Source organism: Chelmon rostratus, chromosome 2 (assembly GCF_017976325.1).
Source record: "Chelmon rostratus isolate fCheRos1 chromosome 2, fCheRos1.pri, whole genome shotgun sequence".
Classification (NCBI taxonomy): domain Eukaryota; kingdom Metazoa; phylum Chordata; class Actinopteri; order Chaetodontiformes; family Chaetodontidae; genus Chelmon; species Chelmon rostratus.
The window spans coordinates 10804223-10827705 of NC_055659.1; the positions used below are offsets into that span (position 1 = coordinate 10804223).

General features: G+C 39.5%; 1 protein-coding gene across 1 annotated transcript in view; it reads left to right on the forward strand.

The window, feature by feature from the left end:
* The first annotated feature begins 19173 nt into the window (after positions 1–19173).
* LOC121622689 (potassium voltage-gated channel subfamily D member 3-like) overlaps positions 19174–23483 on the forward strand; it is a 78925-nt gene continuing 74615 nt past the window's right edge. Inside the window, exon 1 of the mRNA XM_041959599.1 lies at positions 19174–20276. Within this exon, the coding sequence (XP_041815533.1) occupies positions 19174–20276 (1103 nt within the window). The remainder of the gene's footprint in view (positions 20277–23483) is intronic.

The following is a 23483-nucleotide window of genomic DNA, read 5'->3' on the forward strand; positions in this document are numbered from 1 at the left end:
CACGTAAAGGCTTTCAGCACGCTTTTAAATGTCTTCTTTTACCGGAGGAAATGTCTAAACACGATTATGGTTTGTTTGTGGTCCGATACAATGACTTTATAGTGACTTTATAGAAACTTTAGAGCATTTCTGTACAGTGTCGTGCTGGTTTTGTTGTAATTTCTTCTGATTATATTCCTCTATATTATATTTATAATGATTAGAAATTTTGATACATGATTCATACTACATACTATTTTTCAAATTATATTTGCCTTTTGAAATATGAAGTGTAAATAATAGTGAAGTATGAGTATGAACTGTCTGAAAATACTCCAGAACAAGTTTGAGGTACTTATACTTTTCTTAAATATAGAACTTGAGTAAAGGTACTTCTTTCTTTCCACCACTGGATAGGATGAACGTTTGATTTGATTCTGTTGTAAAACAACATGCACACAACATACTTGTTTAAATATTTACAGACCAATTCCATGGAATTGGGGCATGACGATGCATAGACCAGAAATATAAATAAAATAGAACAAACTATAAATAGCATGTAACACAAACAATATGCATGAAAATGATGCATGACAAAGCATAAAACACAGAATGCAATTTGTCCATAGGTCATTTAACTTGCAGAGGCAATGAAAGTGGCATTAAATGTTATATATGTCATTTTATAAACCAGCTGTTGACTGTTTACATTAATTATTCGAGCATTATTAATTGTTCCAGCAACAGCATCCCTTGCATTGATTCCTGGATTTGTGGGATTACAGTATTATTGACTGCCATCTGGTGGCATAGCCACTGTAAGAGCCATAGTGGCTGGTCTGCAGAGCTGTAAAATGTCTGTGTACTTGTTGGAGGAGGCAAGAGAAATGTCAGTGAGTTCACCTGGGAAATCTTTTGAGAAAAAAAGCTTTAGACTGTAGGTGAGCTAATTTGACAGCCAGCCTCAAACTCTAAAAGCGTTCTCAGAAGAGGAACACTTGAAGGTATTAGGATGATGTGCCCTTTCTGTGATTTTAGAGACACACTTTACACAACTCCTGTGTCTTATTAGCAGCACTCCGGAACAACACAAACTAGACTGTGGGGGGGGGGGGCAGCTGTGTTGTTGTTTTTGTTGTCGTTGACAGCTGTGAAGCATAGAGTTCCATATGCCATGTGACAAAAATCCAATGAGGTATTCACTGTGCTATAGACCTGAAAATGTAATGCTGTCTCAACTGCAAGCTGGAGCCCTTCCTGTAGTACATAATAGCTGCCAGTAGAGTGCAATGCTCACACAACTCAAGTCAATGTTACAGTAACCACATTGGTTTAATCACCCAGTCTAAATGCAGGGTATAGTACAGAAAACACAGGCTTTTCCCCATAACTGTGGGGGAGCATAATGGACTATCCAGCACTTTTACCATCACTGGGTGCTACTCTACTGATACACTCATGATAGTTCACTTCAGATGTGATCAGCAGCCAAATACTGTGATTTAATGTGTAACACTGCAATCTCGCTGCTGGAAGAGAGCAAAAACACAAGTGCACTTTGTTGTAACAATTTGGCTGAAAGTTACAAGACACACTGCCTCATGTCAGCGCTAAATTGCCACAACACGGCCAAATGAGTCGCCTATCTATGACTATGCAGCATCTTTGTGCTATTTGATAATTGTGTCCCTTTTTTCTCACTCTGCTATCTTGAGGGTATACAGAGAGCAAAGTCAGAGAATTGTCCCTCCTGATAGGCTGCTGGTGCAGGGAGCCTCTTCAGCCTTAATAGAGAGTCTCTATTTCAGGCTCTTCAATTAAGCTGCTCTGTTCAGCCTGCTGACTGGCTGCTGTGGAAAATCTGTGTCCTCCAGGTCTTTGTCCTGTGTCCTCGTCTCTCCCTTTGCCAAACAATTTGAAGAGTAAAGTTTTCCATTTGCTTTGGTTTAGTCCTGAAAAAAAGCAGGTACAGAGGTCACTGGCTATCGATTGTACAATGTAAAGGATTTTGTCTGTGTTGCCCTGTAAAATCAGATTATTTGTAAGGTTAATGTTGAATGGAATTGGCAAACAATATCAAGAATATCAAAACTTGGTTTGGTTTGATAAATGCAGTGTTTGGATGTTACAAACATTTACTTAACTTCTGTACTTTAGACGGAAAGTGAGGTCCTTATACTTTACTGGAGTGTTTTCCTGTCAAGCTGCTTCAGAGGGAAATATTACTCCACTACATTTATTTGACTTCCACTTATGTCTTATTTTTATATGGGCATAATAGCATTTTTGTATTGCAGTATTATTATTTTTACTTAAGCAAAGGATCTGAAAGGATCCTCCACCACTGCATGAACAGTGTATTCCTCTCAATTTCTTTTTTCTGTTTTGTGTATTTCTCATAAATAATTTCCATAGTTAATATTGATAAGAAAAATAACTCGGTGCTGAAAACCTGCTGTCCTACAAATCCTGTTCAAATGAAAGACCTATAAGTCAAAATTTTGTTGTGTCAGCACAACTTTTTTTTTTTTTCACACCAGTCTTCCCCCACACTCTTCCTTATCTCTACTGACATAATCGCTGACTGAGGTGTTTTTGTCAAGTCCATATCTAATTCTTCCAAAGCTGTCCTGGCTCTCAGCCCGTTTCTGAATCCAAGCCCAAACAGAACATTGACATTTAGCTCTGCACAGAGGGAGATTCATGAAAAAGTACACTTTGACTTTCAAAATAGCTGCTTGAATGATAAAGAATATTTCACCTAAAGGTTGTGGTATGCTCAAATGAGGTCTCTTCAGCGGTGTGAAAGCTGTTCTGGGTTCCATCAAAAGAAAAGGTTTCAAAAGTTTTCAAACTTGAGCCATATTTAACCACTAACATCTGGGGCCCCAATCAAGCTTGGATGAATATATTACAGAGCTCCAGTCTCTCTTACTTCTGTAATATCATTCCCTGCTTAAGTGAAAGTATCCTGGCATTCAGAATTCATCTCCACTTCACACCTGGCGCTCCATCGTAGACATAATGTGGAGATGACACACCGTGGTGGCACAGACACGATCAGAGGAGGGATGGAGAGAGGGAGGAGTAAATATAGCATCAGAGTCTTGGCAGGAGCCGACGACAATCTAGGACCTAATCTGAGGCAGTTATCAGCATCTGTTGCCTGGCACCCAGTTCTGTGGGGGTTTTAGTTATTCATCTATTGCTCCATATCTGTCACTTTTTTTTGCATCTGATTCCCCGTACAGAAGATGCATTCAAGAGTGTGGGAGGATGCAACCTCTCAATACCCCTCAGTGAGTCAATCTGTCAGTAATTCACACATCTACGTGCTCAGCTCACCTGATTGCATGCGTGTAGCCATTAAAGAGTTTAAGGTTGGAAAATTGATTTGTTTTGCTACTGGCCATGTTAAATGTAAATTGCCCGAGTGCCTGACCTTGAAGCAGTCTTGATTAATCATTTGCATATCTCCAAAGTGGTAATGTGTCTTCAAACAGCAGACCGTGTCACTGTTACCAATGTATTTGTTTTCTAATCATGCAGCAGCAGCTGGATGTGGAATTTAATATCTAACAACTGCTTTGTTATTCATGTATTCACTGTATATGTGGGCAATGTGCTTACATATAGCACTTTTATGCAAGGCATTGATTGGATCCTAAAAACTGTGCAAGTCTAAACAACTGTTTCCTGTTAACTCCATTATTCAAGTGTTGACTTCAGTCACTAAAAGATGAACATGATCTCTGGAAGGATTAAGTGAAAAACACATAATCAGTTTAATTTATGGGTTGAGACAACAAGAAGTCTCTGAGCTTAGACAAACGGTAGCCCACTTAGGTTTGAGCTGACAAAAATGGAGCCAACTACAAATCACTGGCTTACAAGAGAAGAGAGACAAATGGAGGTTTGGTGTGTTAGATGTGATTTATCAGCACCCTGGGTGACATTTGAACCAGCTCTTTGACAAAGGTCTTTTCTCCCCAACTAGACAAACCAACCCCATCAATTTGGGTGCACGCTGCAGTTTTTGTTATCAAGGCTTGTGAGTTATGAAGCAAGAGTGTGTTGATCAGCATGAAGCTTGGGGAGTTTTATGACCCTGTCTGAGCTGAATACACCTCAGCTCATTTTCCTGAAGGTGAATGTTTTTGTAAACGATGGAGGGAGAAATACATGGACTGAGTTTGACGGCTTTGAGGCAATATATAGGGCCAACAAAGTCCGATTTAATATGTCATTGCAGCGAGAAATGGTTGCCATCTTAAAGTCAAACACTCCTCAACCTAAGTAGCCTCAAAACCTTGAAATGTGAATTACTGAGTAGTTTAAGATGTATACAAAGTAATGAAAAGGATCATTGCTTTCCCTCATAAAAACAGTTGAGTCTAAACAAGTTTGCCCGACTCGATACTTGACCCAATCTCTCAGGAAAGGCTCTGTGGCATTAAAAGAACAACAGCTTCCTCTAGGCGGCTGGCAATATAACATGATCAATACCACACAGGCAGACAACTAATAAAGTCATCAAAGGCATAAACATGAAAGAGCAACGTGACAGTCTGAAGATATCATTCCTCTTTCCTGCTCCCAAATGACACTGAAAGTACTGTCTAAAAACTGCTATTTGAATAAATAATGGCACAATACAGAACACGCATATCTCAGTTGGAAGAGGCGGCCTGTTTATCCAGGCAACCATCCAGGCTAAAAGCACCAGATAGCAAAATTATGAATGGTAATTTAATCACATAATGGCTCCTACACTCTCCAAAAGTCTAATTCCTTGTGTCTGCTCCTCTGTAACAAGTATGCAGTGTGAATTTTAATGACGCGTATTGAGGACAATTGTTTTACTCCATTTTAGACAACTCTGTTCGTGACTGATGGAAAATGATCAACAGATTCGATATAATAACTCAAAGCAGAGCGCACGGATATGCATGCCTGATATGAACACTGTTATAAAACTGAATTCGATTATCTACTTCATAAGAATATCTAGGCTACAAGAACTCAAGAAAGGCCCGTTATCATTTCTTCTCCTGCTTTACAGTTCACATTTAAATATTTATCTGCAGAGCTGGAGTTTTCAGAGACAGTTGATAAAACTGTTGATAAGACTTTGTGACTTTTTTTACATGAAATGTTATTAAGTCTTTGAGTGAGAGTTCCATCAGAGGTGACTTTTTGAAAAGTATTACGGCGGGTGTTGCATGACTACATGAAGTATTTGTTGTTGATTTAAAGCTTAATTAGAATTCAGTCCATCTGCGACACTCATCCGTCTGCAGCTGAAATACAAAACAAACTTTCATATACAACTCTTTCCTCGGAGTGCATACGACAACAATGATTTTTTGTTTTGTTTTCACATTCGGTGCCAACATTTTGCCTGCTGACAAAAAGACTAGCTTTACAGAACTTTGTGCCTTCGCTCACCGGGTATGATGAAGTCCATGACGTGCTCCATGAAGTTGGCCAATCGGAGCTCAGAACGCTGCTCTATGCACAGCTGGTAAATATGGCGACATTTTAGAGAAATGACACATACCAACATGTAACAGTATCATTATTATCGTGACTCAATAATTACCTAATCTCACACAGTCACTATCTTAATAGACAAAAATATTGTGTAGTCTGAACTTAGTATTCACTACACCAACCTCCACACCCTTACTCTTAGGCAACTGTTTCTGACGGTTATTTGCCATTACGATTTCTAACCGATGACCACCGATTTCGTCGGCTGAAGTGACGCCCATCGTTGGCAGATTTCATCAACTACAGCTAGATTGCTAATTAAGTGCATGAGCTGGTTAGAAATGCTGCTCCGGCTGACTTGTATGTTTACCGTTTTTACAAGATCTGACTGCTATTTTGTTCAAACTTAATCCATATTTTTGTTTTGAATGTTAAAAGAGGAAAGGCTCTTTGGATGAGGAGGAATTAATGTGTCTCAAAATTTAAGTCTAAGCCTACAACCTAATGTAGTTAATCAGCTGGGTGGTCTGTGCAATGATGATTGATGGTGACTGTTACCTATTTAAATAACATCTCTGTAATGCTTATGTTTATCACCCTGGTGAACATAAAATACATTCAGTAGTTCTTTTCACTTTCCCTGTCACTGATTTTGGCTGGAGCTAATCAATAGTCAAAGGGTAGATTGCTTTTTGAACTGGGGGAAGTATCCCGCAGGACAATGCGTGGCAGGGTGTTATTCAGCTGGTGCAGTTCTGAAAGCCAAGCACTTTTCACTTTTATGTTGAAATGGTGGCACTATCGATTCAGAGACACAAACAGCGAGGGCTTTCAAAGCATCCCTCTACCCCCTCTGTATCAAAGATCTGTTTGAGGGGATTTGCAGGTATATTCCTCTAAGAAAACCAAAATCTGAGCAACAGCTCCGAGATATCAGTGTGTGATGTGAAACTGTTTAGAAGAAGGTGAGCAGCAGGTAGCAAACACTGTCTGAATAGAACACTGATGTTTGTGAGACAGAACCATGTCAGCATGTCAAGATGAAGTAAGATTGTTCCTCTTGTACGTATCAATTTCATCACACGATGTTTTGAGCTCATCAGGGTTTGTGTGCTACACACAATCATGCTGATCTGTAGCTAAACTCGCGCAAGCACATTTGATTTTGCCGATGAGGAACGAAATTCTCTCTCCGATGTGAAATCTCAGGCTGTGACTGCTCATATAGTGCTGTGTTTACCTCCAGCTTTGTCATTATCACTCACCAGACAGATTGATTCAAAGGCCCAATCAGACCTGTTGAAGTAGATTGTTTGTACGTCTCTCTGGCTTTGGGTATTCTTTCTGCCCTCTTTCAGCCCTGGAAATAGGCCACAATTTCTGACTGTGGCCTTAGAGTAAGCACCATATTCTGTCATTTTCATCAGTAAAAAAGAACATTGGAAACTCTAAGATGACAGACAAATTGTAGAGTGTAGCATTTGGAACGGCTACTAAGAGAAACTTGAAGAAAAAGTTTTTTAACAGATTTGAACTGAGTCTAAAAGAATTACAGCATCATAGCAGAGCAGGGATAAGACGAGGCTTTAGAAAAATCAATCTTTAACAGAAATGCCAAACGGATTTAGGTATTTAGATAAGGTGTTTCCCACGTATCACACACATACCACGCCAGGGAGGAAATTGGACACAGCCAAAAATGTCTGAATCTCGCCGCCCCAAAAAGTTTAAGTACTCAATCATACTTCACTCTAATCTAATTGAGTTGGAAATTAAAGCCCCAGAATAAGGTTAGTGACAGAGCTTTTATAAATGAGGTATAATAATAGCCAAAGAGAATTGGATGTAATGATTTCATCAAGTCAGTTTCAGGATTATCGAGTCATATAGAAGGTAAAATACCCCCAGAATAGTTGTGTATAGTTTGTTTTCTGAGAAATGACAATCAAATAGATGCCAGTTACACAATGTAATGATACAGTATGTGCGTGTGTGAGAGCCATAGAGAATATACATTAATACATACGGCCTTCAAAGAACAACTGCACATAAATGTCAGAACAGCAATCATCTTCACCATCTTCTCCATTAATGCTGCGAGTCTTTGACAGAACAAAGCCTTTCAAAGATAGACCATTGAATAAATTACTCCATTAATGAGCTAAACGTTGAGTAAAGGATTATGTGCTAAACCAACACCACCAATTTAAATATGTTACTTTGGTAACACATTTAAATGTTTGACTTTTAAAGCCCATCAGCTTCAGAGCATGCATGTAGCTTTCAAGCTGAAATTAACTTTGTCCATGAAAATATCATCTAAATGTCATCACAACATCGCACCTTACATCTCGTTGTGTGCCACTGACCCGTGGCTGATTGGCCACAGTCTTCACACGGTGGTACCTATTGTACCAGTTACTTTGATTTTTATGTTCTTTCATTTTTATGTTTCTCCATCTCCCTCTCTCTCCCTCTCACACACACACACACATACACACACATACACACACAATTCTATTTTGAACTCAGCATTCCAGATCTCTTAAAGTGCAGACTGTGTCTTAAAAATGAGGAAGTCCACTGTTTAAAAAAGTCAATGTCATTATACCTAATGGGGGTTTTGTTAAACACATCAGCGCTACTGGGCAAGATACAATATCAGTCTGTAACAACAATTATTTTTAGTATCAAATAATCTGTCAGTTATTTTTGTCATTAATCGTTTAGTCTATAATATATTTGATTAGTGGAAAAAAGTCCATGCATACTTCCCTAAATCAAGGTATAAACATTATTACCATAAATTCTAGTTTTGTCGTGTCAACTGAATAACACTCAAATACAAAACCACAAAGAAAGTCAGTGGTATCAAACTGGAGAGACTGGAACTAGAGATTTTTTTTCACAGTTGTGTGATTACTTGAATACTTTGGACCAGACTGAAATAGCTCAACAGTTATTTGATGGACTGCCATTCAGATTAATAGTGATGTCCATGGTGCCCAGAGTATGAATCCTCAAGACTTTAGCGCTCCCCTGGCTTTTCATCTAGCACCACTATAAGAGTGACCTTTGAATGTTTGACTGAAATGTCCCAAACTATCAGACAGCCAAGATTTTTTTTTTGTTTGTTTCATGACCCAACACAAACTAATTGCTTTCCAATCAGTCTCAGTTTTAAAAAGCTAAATTAAGACAGTGATTATGGTGAACATTATACCTGCTAAACATTGACATCATAGTGTTGTCATTGTGGGCCATTAGCTTGCTGATATCATCATTTAGCTCAAAGCATCACTGTGCCTAAGAATAGCCTCACAGAACCACTAGCCTGGCTGTAGACTTCCACAATTCATCAATTATTTGAATTGTTGCAAATTAGATTTCTATCATTTGAATAATCAATTAGTCGGCTGTATAATTTATTGAAATATTATTGTGGATTTCCTCAAACTTATTCAGCCTGCCTCCCTCCCAGAACGATCTAGTGGCTGTCTTGTGTCTGCTGATTGCTTTGATGTTTCTGAATATGTTGCAGATAATGATGCAAGCCATTGTACAGTAACTAGGTCAAGACAGGACAGGCCCAGTTGGGCTTTTGCATCCTCCTGTTGTCACATTTCCCACCTATCAGCACAGCATTGTGTGCATGCGTGTGGGGGTGTCATTCATTTCCAAGGGCATACATGCAATTGTAAATAATGCAAGTATTACAAAAACAAATAGAAAACACTTGTTGCTGCCACGTCACATCTAAGCTAAGCTGATACAGTGTGACATTTGTCTCATTTGAACCCTCTGATGATGATGATTCTGTCAGCCCGGACGTCTATAATTGAAAATATTCATTACTGTATGTAATTTATTACTTTGTCATAAATCAGCCTTGGAGTCCTTGGACCATTCACTGCATTCATTAGAGTTTTAATTAAAACACTGAGCTATGATAACGTTGCTATTTTCTGAAGGGCAATGACACATAATGGGAAAAGTTCCTTTTTTTTGCATTGGACAAAACAAGGTATCATCAAATTTGACAATAATGTACAGTCAACACCACCACTACTACTACGACTTCACCATGTTGACATTACTCAGTTGTTTACATCTTTGCACATTAAGCCCCTAATTTTTAAAACTGCAAATTGGACTTTGTCCTTCAAGTGATGTAATTCAGTCATTCAGAACCCTGCGTGATATTACAGCTCAGCTGAATTTATCTCTATTCAGTGAAGGACACTGACACTGCTCAAATTTTAGTTCCCTGCTTTATGTTTTCTTTATGTGTACTTAAAAGGTATACATTAATCTAGAAGCAAAATATACTGTAACCGGTAAATATGAACAGAAAACCACAAACAACTTTCAGAGGATGATTTTCATCCACATTAGAGTGCACTGCTTTAATGTGTCATTAGTTAAATGCCCTATAATGTTTACACACCTGCACTTTCTGGATCCATTTGCTGTTGACAAATGAGTTTTAAAACTCTGCTATAAAGCTTTCCATTCATCACATCAGTGAGACTTATGGCAGTGTGTTCACACTATATGCTAATCCCTCATTCTACCCCCACCTGATTTGAATGTGTTTTGTATGCGCTATTGGTTGTTATGAATTTCACATAGGATTTTGTGTGGTTTTTATTTGCTCTGTTGCTGAAAGTTTAAGGGTTTCCCAAAGTCAAAATGTTTTCTCTGTGAGTGGTGGGGCTCCATGAACCAGCTGCTTTAAACAACAGCCAGTCTGATGGTGTTGGTCAACACTGCAGTCAACCCATCTTTTGTCTCCGTCTCTGTACATTTTCTCTGCTTCTCCACAACAGGTTGGATCAATAGGATTCATGCATGTTATACTGCAGTGTGCTCTGTGTTTTGGATAATGAAGCCCAGGCTTGGATCTTTTCGTAAGTGAGTCACAAGATGACTGCTCAAACACAATCAATGTTACTGGCTTTCATCTGAACTCATTTATCCACACCCACACTCTCCTTAGGTCTATACTCCCTCTCAGGCTGATGGTCTGGCTTGCTTTTCTCTCTTTAAGATACACATTTGTGATTTTTCATACTCACAATAGCGCAGAAAAGACTGTCTTTCTATTAGCTCTTTCCTTTGTTATTTTCTTGTAGTCTCTCAGGGCCACTGCTTCTCCAGCTGTTCATGCTCTGTAATTGTTCAGAGGACACCTGTGGCCCATGTTCACGTCATTACCATTACTTCCGTTTTGTGACCGTCACGTGTTTCTTTCTCTCTATTTTCTATTTCCCTATCTTTATCTATGTAATTGTTATTAAGATGGCATGCATGTCATTCTATTATTTAACATATAAGTGACATCTGCCTTTATTCTCTGTTGAATCTCCACTGTATCTTGAATTTCAGTATTTTTGCGTGTTTTACTGATGAATGGGTAGTGCTTGTAGAATGATTCTTATCAGATAAAGAAGGACATCAAACCTCTATTTACAACATTTCTGCCTATAATAAATATTCAGCTCGGGCTTGGCAGAAAGATTACAGGATACCAAACGATTTGCAATCATCATGGGTCACATAGTGAGTGTTGTTTTTATATATAAGTAATGCTGTGTGAGATGATGCAGAGTAATGAGACTATAGGATGTTTTTGGTTTTCATCTTGGCATGAAAAGGCATTTTAAATGATGCGAGAAGGGTTAATTTAGTGGAAAAAAGTAGTGGTTTGCTGCTGCATTAAAATCAACTGCATTTAGGAAAGAAGATCCAAGGCTTGAAAAGGCTACAGATTCCTGCACCTACATCATTGTTGAACTCACAATGGAGTGTTAAAAATTGAAATGATCAAAGAGATATCATCTTCTTTTATTCCATGCATTCTTCAAAACATAGCACCTCTCATTCAGAGGCCACAGTGATATCTTTATTCATTTGATTTGAGTGGCAAGTGAAAAAATGATTTGGGAAAAAAACATTTACATTATTTCGCTAAGGTAGATGGATATAAATGCTCAACGTTTTAATTATTGACAGTTATTTGTGAATGACTGAAGAAACCAATCAACATTCATTTTTTTCATCAACTTGGACTTTGAACCTGCATTTACTATTTTTTTCCCCCCCTTTCTATTTGTTTATTATTTATTTATTTATTAGCTACACGGAGGCAGTTCAACAAGCTGTAAAAACAACAGTAACGTGTTATGAACTTATAAAGCTGATATGACCAACATGTTAGCTAACAGTTGCATATTTACACATCCCGCAGACACGGAACAAAATTAGCATATTTTGTTGTTGTTGTGTGTCTGACCATCTGAGGAACCTAAGTCCACCATTCACTCTCCTTTAAGTTCTGTTTGGGTCTCTACCAATGACAAACCTGTCTGTCTCTTTAGCTGCTAAGAACTTGTTATGCTCATTAGCTGTTCGCAAACTTCGGCTGTTTAAGTGCTGAGGCGACATGTTCTCATCCCAGGATGTCAAATACCATCATTTGACAACCAGTTTCTTTTGATTCAAACATGCAAGCCTGCTGTACAGTAATACTGTACTGAAAACTCTGGAAAAATATCATTCTGACTCTGAAGAGAATTGAAGGTGAAAGTTGTGGGCACAATTATTGTCAATTCAAGGTACTTTCTGATTCATTTAATATTTCTACATATAAACCTTTGCTATATACTTTTAAGTCTTTTCCCTGTGGTTTGTATATATAGTATGAAAACCATGAAAGATGGATAGAAGGCTGGAAACAGAAATAACCCTGAATAACAGTTTCTGACATAATGATGATCAAACATCTACTGTAAATGAAAGATGTTATTGTAGAGATCTAATCTAATTCAAATGTCTCAATCCAAATGAGAAACAGCTCAAATAAATGGCAGCAGATGAAGCTTGCATCGGGTTCTGTACTCTCATGGAGTTGGTCTGTGTTTCAGGAGCTATAATTTATAAAATTTGGCTTTCCTCCAATCAGCAGCAGTGGCCCCAGGTGCAGCACACCCAGATGAAAAATACCTTAAATTCCCGGTTGTTGCTTTAGCACTGGTCAACAGAGAGTGGAAGATGAATTATTATAGAAATTATACTAATTTCTGTGTAAGATTTAACTACAAGATAAACAGCGATTGATTAAACCTGCATTTCCAAATGCCAAATTTTTATTATTTCCTTATTATTTCCTTTCCTTCCTTTCCTTTTTATCTGTGGAAATTGGGGCTGAAATAGCCTCAACAATTAAATTCACTGAAAAGCTATCCACACAAGAATTTTTTAGTAAAGGAGCATCAACTAATGTCTTATTCTCCTCACACTTGAATAAATATAGTTTGAGATAAAGTTGGCAAGTTTCTGTGAAAATCCTCTGATGGATTAGCAAGGCTTTAAGAAAATATGCTGCGATAAACAAAGCTGCATTGCACTGAAAGACATTGCATTTGAAAAATGGTTGACATTATTATTTGGTTGCAATGATATTTACATATCAGATTCCCTCCCTGGAAAGCGTTTTTTTTTTTTCTCTCTCTTAACTTTTTTGCATTTATGCTCTTAAGATACCCTTTTTAAATATTTGAAAGCCTCACCATCTCATGCAAAGCACTGTGGGTTCAGGTTAAACTGCCACCCCAGAGGTTTGAACATGTCTCAAAAAGAGTAAGACTGGGGAAGATCATCTACAAATCACAAATAAAACAATGGTGAAGACAATGATGGCAATGCCAAAAATCCAGACTTTCTTGATTCATCTTGTTTTTCATTTAGCTGTATGCAGCAGTATTATTTCTTAGAGTGTGTACACAGGGAAGGCAGTGACGTACCTAAATACGTCAGTATAGTTGGAATTTGTGCCCTCTGATTTATTTAATGATATAGTGTCAGAGTGGGTCTATAAGTGTATTCAGTGGTGTATTCAGTGCTCACTGGAAAAAGAAGTGGTTACACAAAAGAGAAAATACCGTTTTAAAGGAAATAAAGACAAAAAACACACCTAAAAACATTTTCATTCTTAGGCTCCACAGCGTTGTGAGACCACAGATGAAACAAAAGCAAGCCTCTCTGTGTGAGAATCCCTGCAACCTAAAAAATACTCAATTCATGAATATTTCACACGATGTGCCAGAACTTCATCTGAACATTTGAATGTACTGGAGTCCATCAATAGCCTATCTGTCTTAAAACCCAGGCCACACAGGCTCACTCTCCCTCTCTTTCTCTCACTTTGCCTCCCTCCCTCTCTCCTCTAACGGCCACACACAAGGCCATCCATTCAAAGGCCCTCCTCATCCAGCCACAGCAGTCCCCTGAGGTGCCTATATGTACAGACCATGCTGCTGGGATTGAAGTGTAAGTTGGAAGGGAGAGCCAGTGGGAATTGTTGCTTCTTCATCTCTGATGACGAAGCTCTGCAGGGCTTCCTCTGACACCCACTCTCTGCTTTGCTCAGAGTTTGATGATGAAGGCTTGTTTGAGAAAATGATGGTGGAGGGAATTTTTAGTACTAGTGCAATACTTAACACTTTTGTGGCTAGTTGTTCATACAAAAAGTTGTTAAATGAACGGATTAGCTGTTTGTTGAAGTTATTATTTAATTTGCAAGAAAATACATTAAAACTGATTAAGAATCACTTAAGTCTGTCGGCATATTTACGTCATGGCTTCCAAAATGAGTGGTGTCATGCAAATTTCTAAAACATAGCCAGCTATTACTCAACATTAATATACTGTTAATTCATTATGCAGAGCCCAAGGATGGATTACCAACCAAGCAGAGCAGGTGACTGCCCACAGGCTCCAAAAGCTCCTCTGTACGCTCAAGTTTGTACAGGTTAATTTTTTTTCCAGGTAAAGGGGCTTTTGGGGGAGTTTTTCCTGATCTGACTTGAGGGTCTCAGGAAAGAGGGTGTCGTGTACTCAACAGATTGTAAAAACCCTTGAGGCAAATTTGTGACATTGGGCTGTATGAATAAAACTGACTTGACTACTAATTTAACCGAGGCTTTGTTTAGGAGTATGCACCAACCAAGCTGGGTAAATGAAATGATAAGGGCCTTCATGTGGGTCTTGCTTTGTATACCTGATCTTGACAGGACCTTATTGTGTTGAAATAAGATAATAATTACTTCTTTTTTATTCTTGTTGCTTATATAGTGCTATAATGGCTGAGTGTCGGACCTTTTTTACCCCCCGATATTAAATTTGAAAAATTAAGGGGTTGTATTATATAATCGAGTACAACACATTTACTTTTTCACAACAGCAGACATTGTTTTTGAATGGAATGAGTATTGGCCCCTGCATTGCGGAGCGAGGCTGTTACATTAAGCAAGTGTTGTTTTGGACCGTATCCCACCTCCATCCTCAGTAAAACAGTTGAACGGGTTGACAGCTTCAAGTACCTTGGACTCGTTATAGAGAATAAATCAGTTCTTGACCAACACGCTGCTTTTCATAAACAATCTCCTGTTGTTACTCTACAAAAGCATAATCATATTGTACTGTTCCCACTGATTTTTCACCAGGCTGACCATCATTAGCCTCCCTACACTTAACCTCTCAGACCTCAATAACATCACTCACCATAGCTAATGACACCCACTGAATCCACACTTCACATAACCTCCGTCTGGCCACAGATACAGGACTTTAAAATGAGGGTCCGCTTTGGTAGAAGTTTCAGTCATTGCAGCCCCAAATAACATATCTCACTGAATTCTGCATATAGTTGATTTGTGTGTATGTGAGTGTGTGTACTGTACGTAATATGTGGGGATGTACATGTAGTAAGGGCCATGAATACATGACCATGTTTGTTGGCTGTATTTATTCTGTGTATTTGTATGTTTTTCTTGTGAAATGTGAACAAGCAAGTGCAAACAAATTTCATTTGTGGGACAATACTCTGAACAAAACGGTATTCTAGGTGAAAAGAAAAACAAAACAAAAAACTACACGTTGCAAACAAGGACTGTATAAAAGAAGTGGACGTAGCCTCTAGATCTGAAAAGTGAAGCCAGTGCAGAAGTGCCTTAAATGTGCATCCTATCTATTGGCCAGCACTGGTTGCAAAAAGAAGTCTTATGTATAGAAGTCTATGAGCAAAATGAACTTACTTACTTAACTTCTTGCTTGATTTGTTATCTCAGTTTCCTAATAAGCTTTGTTCAGTATACTTAATTTTGTAAGTTATGGTCCCATTTAGAGTAAAATTGAGGACAATGCAGGATATGCTATAAGGTGCAGCTATCTTGTGATTGACAAGTTACTACCACAGCGAGCTGTCAATCAAGATAGAGGCATATGCGTGCTAGTGGCACTGTGTACATTAAAATATCCCTTAACGCAGGGGTGGGCAAACTTTTTCACTTGTGGGCCACAAAGGGTTCTAAAATTTGACTGGGGGGCCGGACCAGGAGCAGATGGATGGAGTGTTTTGGTATCCACTTCATAAGAGAAAATAAAATATCACGGGACATGTAGAAAACATGTAATTTAATTTCAATTGAAAATGAACAAAAGCATTACAACTAAATATCTGTCTTTGAAGTCCCACAGAATTTAGCTATTTATTGAAACGACTCTTAAAACACTGAAAATTAAATGAATCAAATATTTTTTTATTATTTTAAAGCACTGAAAATTGTGTTATCCTTCAGGATATCATTATCATCACTCTCCTCCTGACTGTCTTTATTTAAAAAACGGTAGGAGATGCAGGTCTACTTGTCCTCTCCTTCTATTCAATCATCCCTAATGCCAAAACTCAACGAGCAGCGCGAGGACGGAACAGTGACAGCGCGCCAGTATGTGGAGCGCGTTATATTTGATCGCGCTGCATTTGCGAATTCGGTTTTGAGAACGTACACCTGAGCACCACATATGTGCATCCCTTAACAGACAGGACATGTAACATGTAAGGCTTATTGAAGAAATTATTTTCAGATGCATTTTTTACATAACACAACGGAGAAACGTACTTTTAATTTCAGTGGGAACAGTGTTGTTGGTCTTCCTTTTTATCCAGCGCATCAAAGTCTGGAGTCAGTTTTCTTGCTGTATCGTATTCTTTAAACACCGCCACAGTCTCTTGGCATATCAGGCATACAGCAGCTGATCGGTGTTCAGTTGAAAATATTTAGTTGTCCACTCCTTATTAAAAACTGGACATTCTCTGTCCACTTTTCTTTTCTTAGCTCCGCTCATCTTTACAGAAGGGCTGAGGGTCGAAGAGTAAAGCGCAAACGTGGAGTAATACGCCGCACCTCAACAAAGCTCAATGTATCTAGAGTGCGCCATCTATTGGCGAAAAGCCAGAATTGCAGGGAAAATAAAACATTAACAAGGTTTATTAATATAATTTCTACAAGTTGGGCGGGCCTGATTAAAATTTGTAACGGGCCGCATATGGCCCTCGGGCCGTAGTTTGCCCATGCCTGCCTTAACGTGTTGGGTGTTGTTCATGTTTTCGATCTTAGTTAATGGTAACATTTTGGTCGACGACACAGAATGTCTTGTTCAGCGTTCAGTTGCACTAAAAGACACCCGAAGTTAGTGTTGGCTGCTTATTTTTGTTTTAAGCCTGATTTTAACAAGCCATAATTAGCATCCTCAGTAATATCATAGTTACCGTGCATTACGGATGCACCTGGCTAACCAAGCTAGCTGGCAGCGCTAGCTTTAGCTGATGACTTAGCTTGTCCAAATATGGACCCATATAGCTCCAAAAAAACAAACAAACAAACAAACAAACAAACAAGACGACAACTGCTAAAGTGCCAAACTCAAGGCTTGAAAATGGCCATCCACAAACCAATGGGTGACGTCTCGGTGGCTCCTTCCACTTCTTTTAAACAGTCTATAGTTGCACAGAGTGAGAGGAATGAGGGGGTTGGGGATGGGGTGGTGGGGATTAACTAATTTTTGCCCTGGGCCCCTCAAGAAGTTTAATCCAGTCATATTAAGCCTTCCTGGAAAATGGGAATAATGTTGTATGAGGCATAATGTGTTGGTATTATCCTTCATTAAATTAGTTTATAAATTAGGACAGTAATTCTGCAGCCTTTGTTACTTAACTCACTAAAACATAATAAGTTCACTAAACTGTATTGGCCATCAACAGTAAACGATACAGCTCCATAATATTGTATGAGGCCAAGGTGACAGGGTGGGTCTATCACATATGATGGGAAAGTGAGGCAGGGGGAAGGAGGGCTGATGACACAGAGCTGGCACAGTGAGAGAGACGCACATTGTACTTTGTGCTGGAGAAAAGGAGGCGCGCTGCTCCTCTCCATCACATTTCACTTTCCAAACACTGACGAGGAAAACGAAAGAAAGCCAGGATGTAAGATCCAGTCAGGGGACGTCCACAAATCCCGCAGCAGACCAGTTTCTTCTGAGTGTCTGCGTGGTTCCATAGGCTGCTTAATCCCGCTCCATCAGCCACGGCGTGTGCGCGCTGCTCGGTGCAGGAGTCCGTCGACCGACCGGCTGCCGGTGAGGAGAGGTGCCGCTCGCTGCTTCATCCCGCTGGATGGATCCGCGCTCTTATTCGCTCACTTGTATCTGAGGACTCGGTCTTTACACAAAGTCTCACTCTGTTTGGAAGAGTTGGGATTTTGCTCCCCTCCCTCCCCCCCTCCACTTTTATCGGTGAGTGTGTTTATGCTTGCTACCTGATCGTTTCACTCCATTTCTGTCTGAGAATATGCTGAAATGCGTTTCTAAATTAGCATGTGTTCAGTGCACAAATGCATCTCGCGTTCAGCAGCTATGTGTGTGGAAAACAAGTATTTTCAGTGTCTAAAACGAATGTTATGCCACTTTTAATATATATAAGGTATGTGTAAACATTTGCAATTTAACCTACATCTACTACCAAATTAACATGACCAGGGGATATGCGTTGTTTTTAAAACAATTTCAGGTCAATAATGTTCTTAATTGAAATTAAACCTTGGAGAAATTGTGTAATTACATTTCCATGTAGATAAATGTGGAGCAGTTGCCTCCTTATTCCGATTCAACAGGTTAGTTTGAGTCCTGACAGTCTGCGCTTCTCCCTGTCGGTCACATAATGATGCTGCTCAGGACAGATAGGTTTGTAGTTCTACTTGTGTCTTGACTAATGCTCCTGATGCTGTTAGTTTAACAGATTAACTGCACTGTATTCACTGTACATCTAACTGTTCTCATTTGGTTCACAAATGCAGCTCAATAGATTGCTATTGGCCAAGTGCATGCAAATTGTTACACGCTTTAGATATCTGTAGAAATAATGGAGTTTAAATGTCTTATAAGCTTAACATTGAGGTAGTAGTATGTTAAAACCTGAAGAGAACTGAGATTAGACTTCATCCTTACCTGTGTGCTGGTTGCCTGGCACTTGTGCTTCCGTGGTTGCAATTTATCAGCGTTTTCCTCCCAACTGAATGACATTTTGGGCAGATTCTGCTGAATTTTGACTGAAAACCGAGGTGACTAGAAATTGAATAGAGATAAAAGCTCACAGGGAATTTAAAATGTCTCAGCCTTTATCCTACTTTGTTTTGTGCCATGATGGTAAAAACTGATGTTTTGGTTGATCATCTAGTGTGCTGCTGTTTCCAGCTTTGTTTCTAATTTTTGTCGCCATTTATCCCTCAGATGTCAGTTGAGTTTGAGGAAAGTCAACTCTGAAGGTGAGGAGGACTACTTTAAAGACTCTGCTTCACGATGGCGACAGGAGTAGCAGCGTGGCTCCCTTTTGCCCGGGCAGCAGCCATTGGCTGGATGCCTGTTGCCAACTGCCCCATGCCTGTTGCACCAAGAGACAACAGTAAGAGGCAGGATGAGCTGATCATCCTCAATGTCAGCGGCCGTCGTTTTCAGACCTGGAGAACAACTCTGGACCGCTACCCTGACACCCTGCTGGGCAGCTCTGAAAAAGACTTCTTTTACAATGAAGAAAGCAAGGAGTACTTCTTTGACCGGGACCCTGATGCCTTCAGGAGCATCCTCAATTTCTACCGCACAGGGAAGCTCCACTACCCCCGCCACGAGTGCATCTCGGCCTACGATGAGGAGTTGACCTTCTTCGGCATCATTCCTGAGATCATCGGTGACTGCTGCTACGAAGAGTACAAGGACAGAAAGAGGGAGAATTTAGAGCGGCTGCAGGATGATCAGGAGGAGAACAAGGACCAGAAGCTGCCCAACATGAACTTCAGGGAGACCATGTGGCGGGCCTTTGAAAACCCCCACACCTCCACCATGGCCCTGGTCTTCTACTATGTCACAGGTTTCTTCATCGCCATCTCAGTCATCACTAATGTGGTGGAGACGGTGCCCTGTGGTTCCACCGCCAACCAGAAAGACATGCCATGTGGTGAACGCTACACAGTGGCGTTCTTCTGCATGGACACCGCCTGTGTCATGATATTCACAGTGGAGTACCTGATGCGCCTGTTTGCCGCGCCTAGCCGTTACCGTTTCATGCGCTCCGTGATGAGCATCATCGATGTGGTGGCCATCTTGCCGTACTACATCGGCCTGGTGATGACCAACAACGAGGACGTGAGCGGCGCCTTTGTGACGCTGAGAGTGTTTCGAGTGTTTCGTATCTTCAAGTTCTCCCGTCACTCGCAGGGCCTGCGGATCCTGGGTTATACACTCAAGAGTTGTGCTTCAGAGCTGGGTTTCCTCCTCTTCTCACTCACCATGGCCATCATCATCTTCGCCACAGTCATGTTCTACGCAGAGAAGGGATCCAGCTCCAGCAAGTTCACCAGCATCCCAGCTTCCTTCTGGTACACCATTGTCACCATGACGACACTAGGGTGAGTAATAGACATGTGCAAACCCACGTACACATACACGCAGGTAAATACATTCATACACATGTGCACATTGTAAGCATCCTTGTTGTTCACTGCTTTACTGCATTTGTTATATAAAGCAATCATTTATTATGTCAATGGATGCACTAGATGTTTTTTTGTGTTTTTTTTAAATAAATTGAATAATTAATGAAAAGTGCTTTGAGTTTTAAATGAGCATTAAACAGCCTGCCCCCATATTCCAGTATGCTGCAGCTTATTTGAGGCTGCCAGTGTGAGTAAGAGTGAGCCTTGTACCATTTGTCTAACCAGCACAAACACTCGAGCATTTTGTTTGCATCACTTCAGCTCATCAGATAAGGAGACAGTGAAAGCATACACCTGAGTATTGAAAAGATGCCCAGATGCTACACAAGTTTTGTGTGTGCGCTAAGGACCTCCTTTTCAATTTTGTCCTTTTGAGAAAATGATGCATAACCTGCAGCCTGACCCAAGATGTAGAACAGGGCTTTACCATTATGATTAAAATGATACTGATGTTTGAAACAAACCTCTTTTAACGGTGATTAATCGGCTAGTTCATACTTATTCAATAAACTACCAGATCTTTGGAATCTTTTGAATTTGTTTCATGAAAGATGTTTCATGAAAAACCTTTTTCTGTATTGCATTCCTGCATGGCTTTTCTCCCAACTGGGGCCACACGAGGAGCACCATATTTATGGCCCAAGCATTCAGAATAAAAACGCCTTGTGAGGAATTAATTTAACTGCATTATAAAGTCAGAGCAAAATTGACATTTGGAATGAAATTAAATTTATTTGTTTCACTTATTCAGATGAGTAACAGACATGTTGGACAACATGAGGATAAATGACTGTCAATATGATCAGGCAGGAGAAGCATTAAAGGATAGGTTCACGTGGTTTAAGTCTGTCTTAAAACCCACATGCTCATACAGTATGTACATTAGGAAGCATAATTGGTTTGATTTCATTATTTCAATACAAGTGAAGTGAAAGCCACAGTTCTCACTTTGTGTAAAAAATGCATTCTTAAGTTTAGTTGAAGCTAATATAAGGCTTCAGAGAGAAGTAGCATCCTGAAAAGCAGGAGCCAGTAATGCCATTTTTTTTTCTCTTGACAAATGCCCTAAGTGATTACTCCATTATTAAATATATCAATTCCAGTTCTGTTTAGCCAAACTTTGGAAGCTATCCACTTGAGTTGTTTAACTCAAATACTTACACTGTAATTGTCCTCACAGCCACTATGAGTTGTAGGAACAATTGTAGCAACCAATAACTCCATGTATGTATGGTCATGCTCGGCCTTTTTTGATACTATTTATTGTCATATTTTTGTGCGGTAGCCATTCAGTTCAATTCATTTATGTTTGGGTACCTCTCTATACAGTACTTTTCACCCTTGGTGGAGGAGTCCGTCATTCCCACGCTGGATTTAAATCGCCAAACACGATGAAATCATATGAATTATAACTTTAAGACAGACTTGAAAATGTGAACCTATCCATTATCTGTTAATGAGGATTGATGTACATTGCTAAAACACTGTTAAATAAAATGCCATTTAGGACACCTTTTTTTTTTTTTATACAAATACACCTCTCCACACCACAGACTACTCATATTGTGACTAAAGTGCTATTTTCTGCAGTGTTCATTACTGAGAGTGATCTTCTCATAGACTAAGAATACTGGACAGGAGAATGTGTGTGCTGTCATGCTGCACCTTGTATGACCCTTAACAAGATACCTAATGATGTGACCTTGTGACTTTTTTTCAAACTAAGTATGTTTAGTTTTCCTGTTGAGTGACATGTTTGGCTGGCAGACCTGAAACTTTCTGTCCTTTAAGGTGACACTCCAATAGTTATTTCAGAATCATGAACTGTGGAAAACATTATGCTGCAGGTTGTGGTCAGTGTCGCCAAGTTCTGTATTTTCACAGATAAAGAAATGGAAACCAAATGAATTTGAATGAAGTCTGGCATGGGTCTCCAGACATTAGTCTCTGTTCTGAAAAGGCTGCCTGACCTTATCTGCGCTATAGTATTTGAGTGTTTTTGTGTGTGGTGTATATATGTTGTGAAGTATTATAAGAGGGTCTTTTGTGCTGGACATGAAAAAGGATAGAAATGCCAAGGTGAAAGCATTATGTAAATTGCAAATCCTGAACAATGAGTTTGAGTGTGGAGCCATTATGTTGGACACACAATCGGCAGCAGCACTGAGAGTCTATCTAGCGCTCCGACAATAGTGATCCTATTCCCTAACCAAGGACAGTCATTTGCTGTGAGGAAAACTATCACCTGATGCATGCTCAGGGCTCATGTAATCATTTTGTGAGTGTTCAAATGCAGCATGTTTTCTCTACCCAGCCACACAGTTGTATGTATTTAATAGAAATAGAAATGGTGAGATTTTGTTCGGCATATTTCTGTGCCAGATCAAATATCTAAAATCCAAAACCAAATCTAAGAGAATACATACTGTGTATGTTCAAACTTTCTGTGCTCTTCTCCGATAAAAATCTGTTCATTTTCTGCTCCTCCCAACAGAATCCAACCACATTTCTTTGAGTCCCAGAGTACAAATGTAGATAAAAGAAAGCAAAGCTTGATTTCTTACTGCCTGAATTCAGAATTTTGGGGATTTAAAACAGCACAAAAAATCTTTTACTGATATTTTTACAGCCTTTAAAATAAGAAGGTATGATTTTTATTATCTGATACCAGGCTGTGTTTCTGTGCTGTCAAATATAAATCTGAATATGATCAATACAGTATTCAGCTGTTTGCAGAACCATGCACTGTAACCTCCTTTAATCAAAACAACCAAAACATAGGCTCCCTCTCACCGACTCACCCTATCCCCCTGCAAACTTAGACTAAATATGTAAAAAAGAAAAACCAACACGAACAGGTGCAGTACAGTCTTTGTTCTGTAGAACTCAAACCCACACAAACAAAACAAAAGCAAGCTGGTGAAAATAAAATATGTACAAATGCCCCCCCCAACCTCCTCCGGATTCGTTAATGTGCAGTAAGAGAGGCTAATCTGTGCATAATTACAACTGCAAGTGAGCAGCCAGCAGCCTTTCACAAGGCTCAGAGTTCCCTCCTGCCTATCGCCTGTCGATCGGTTCACCTGCTGAATGCACATATGCTGAGGTAATGAGGTCACC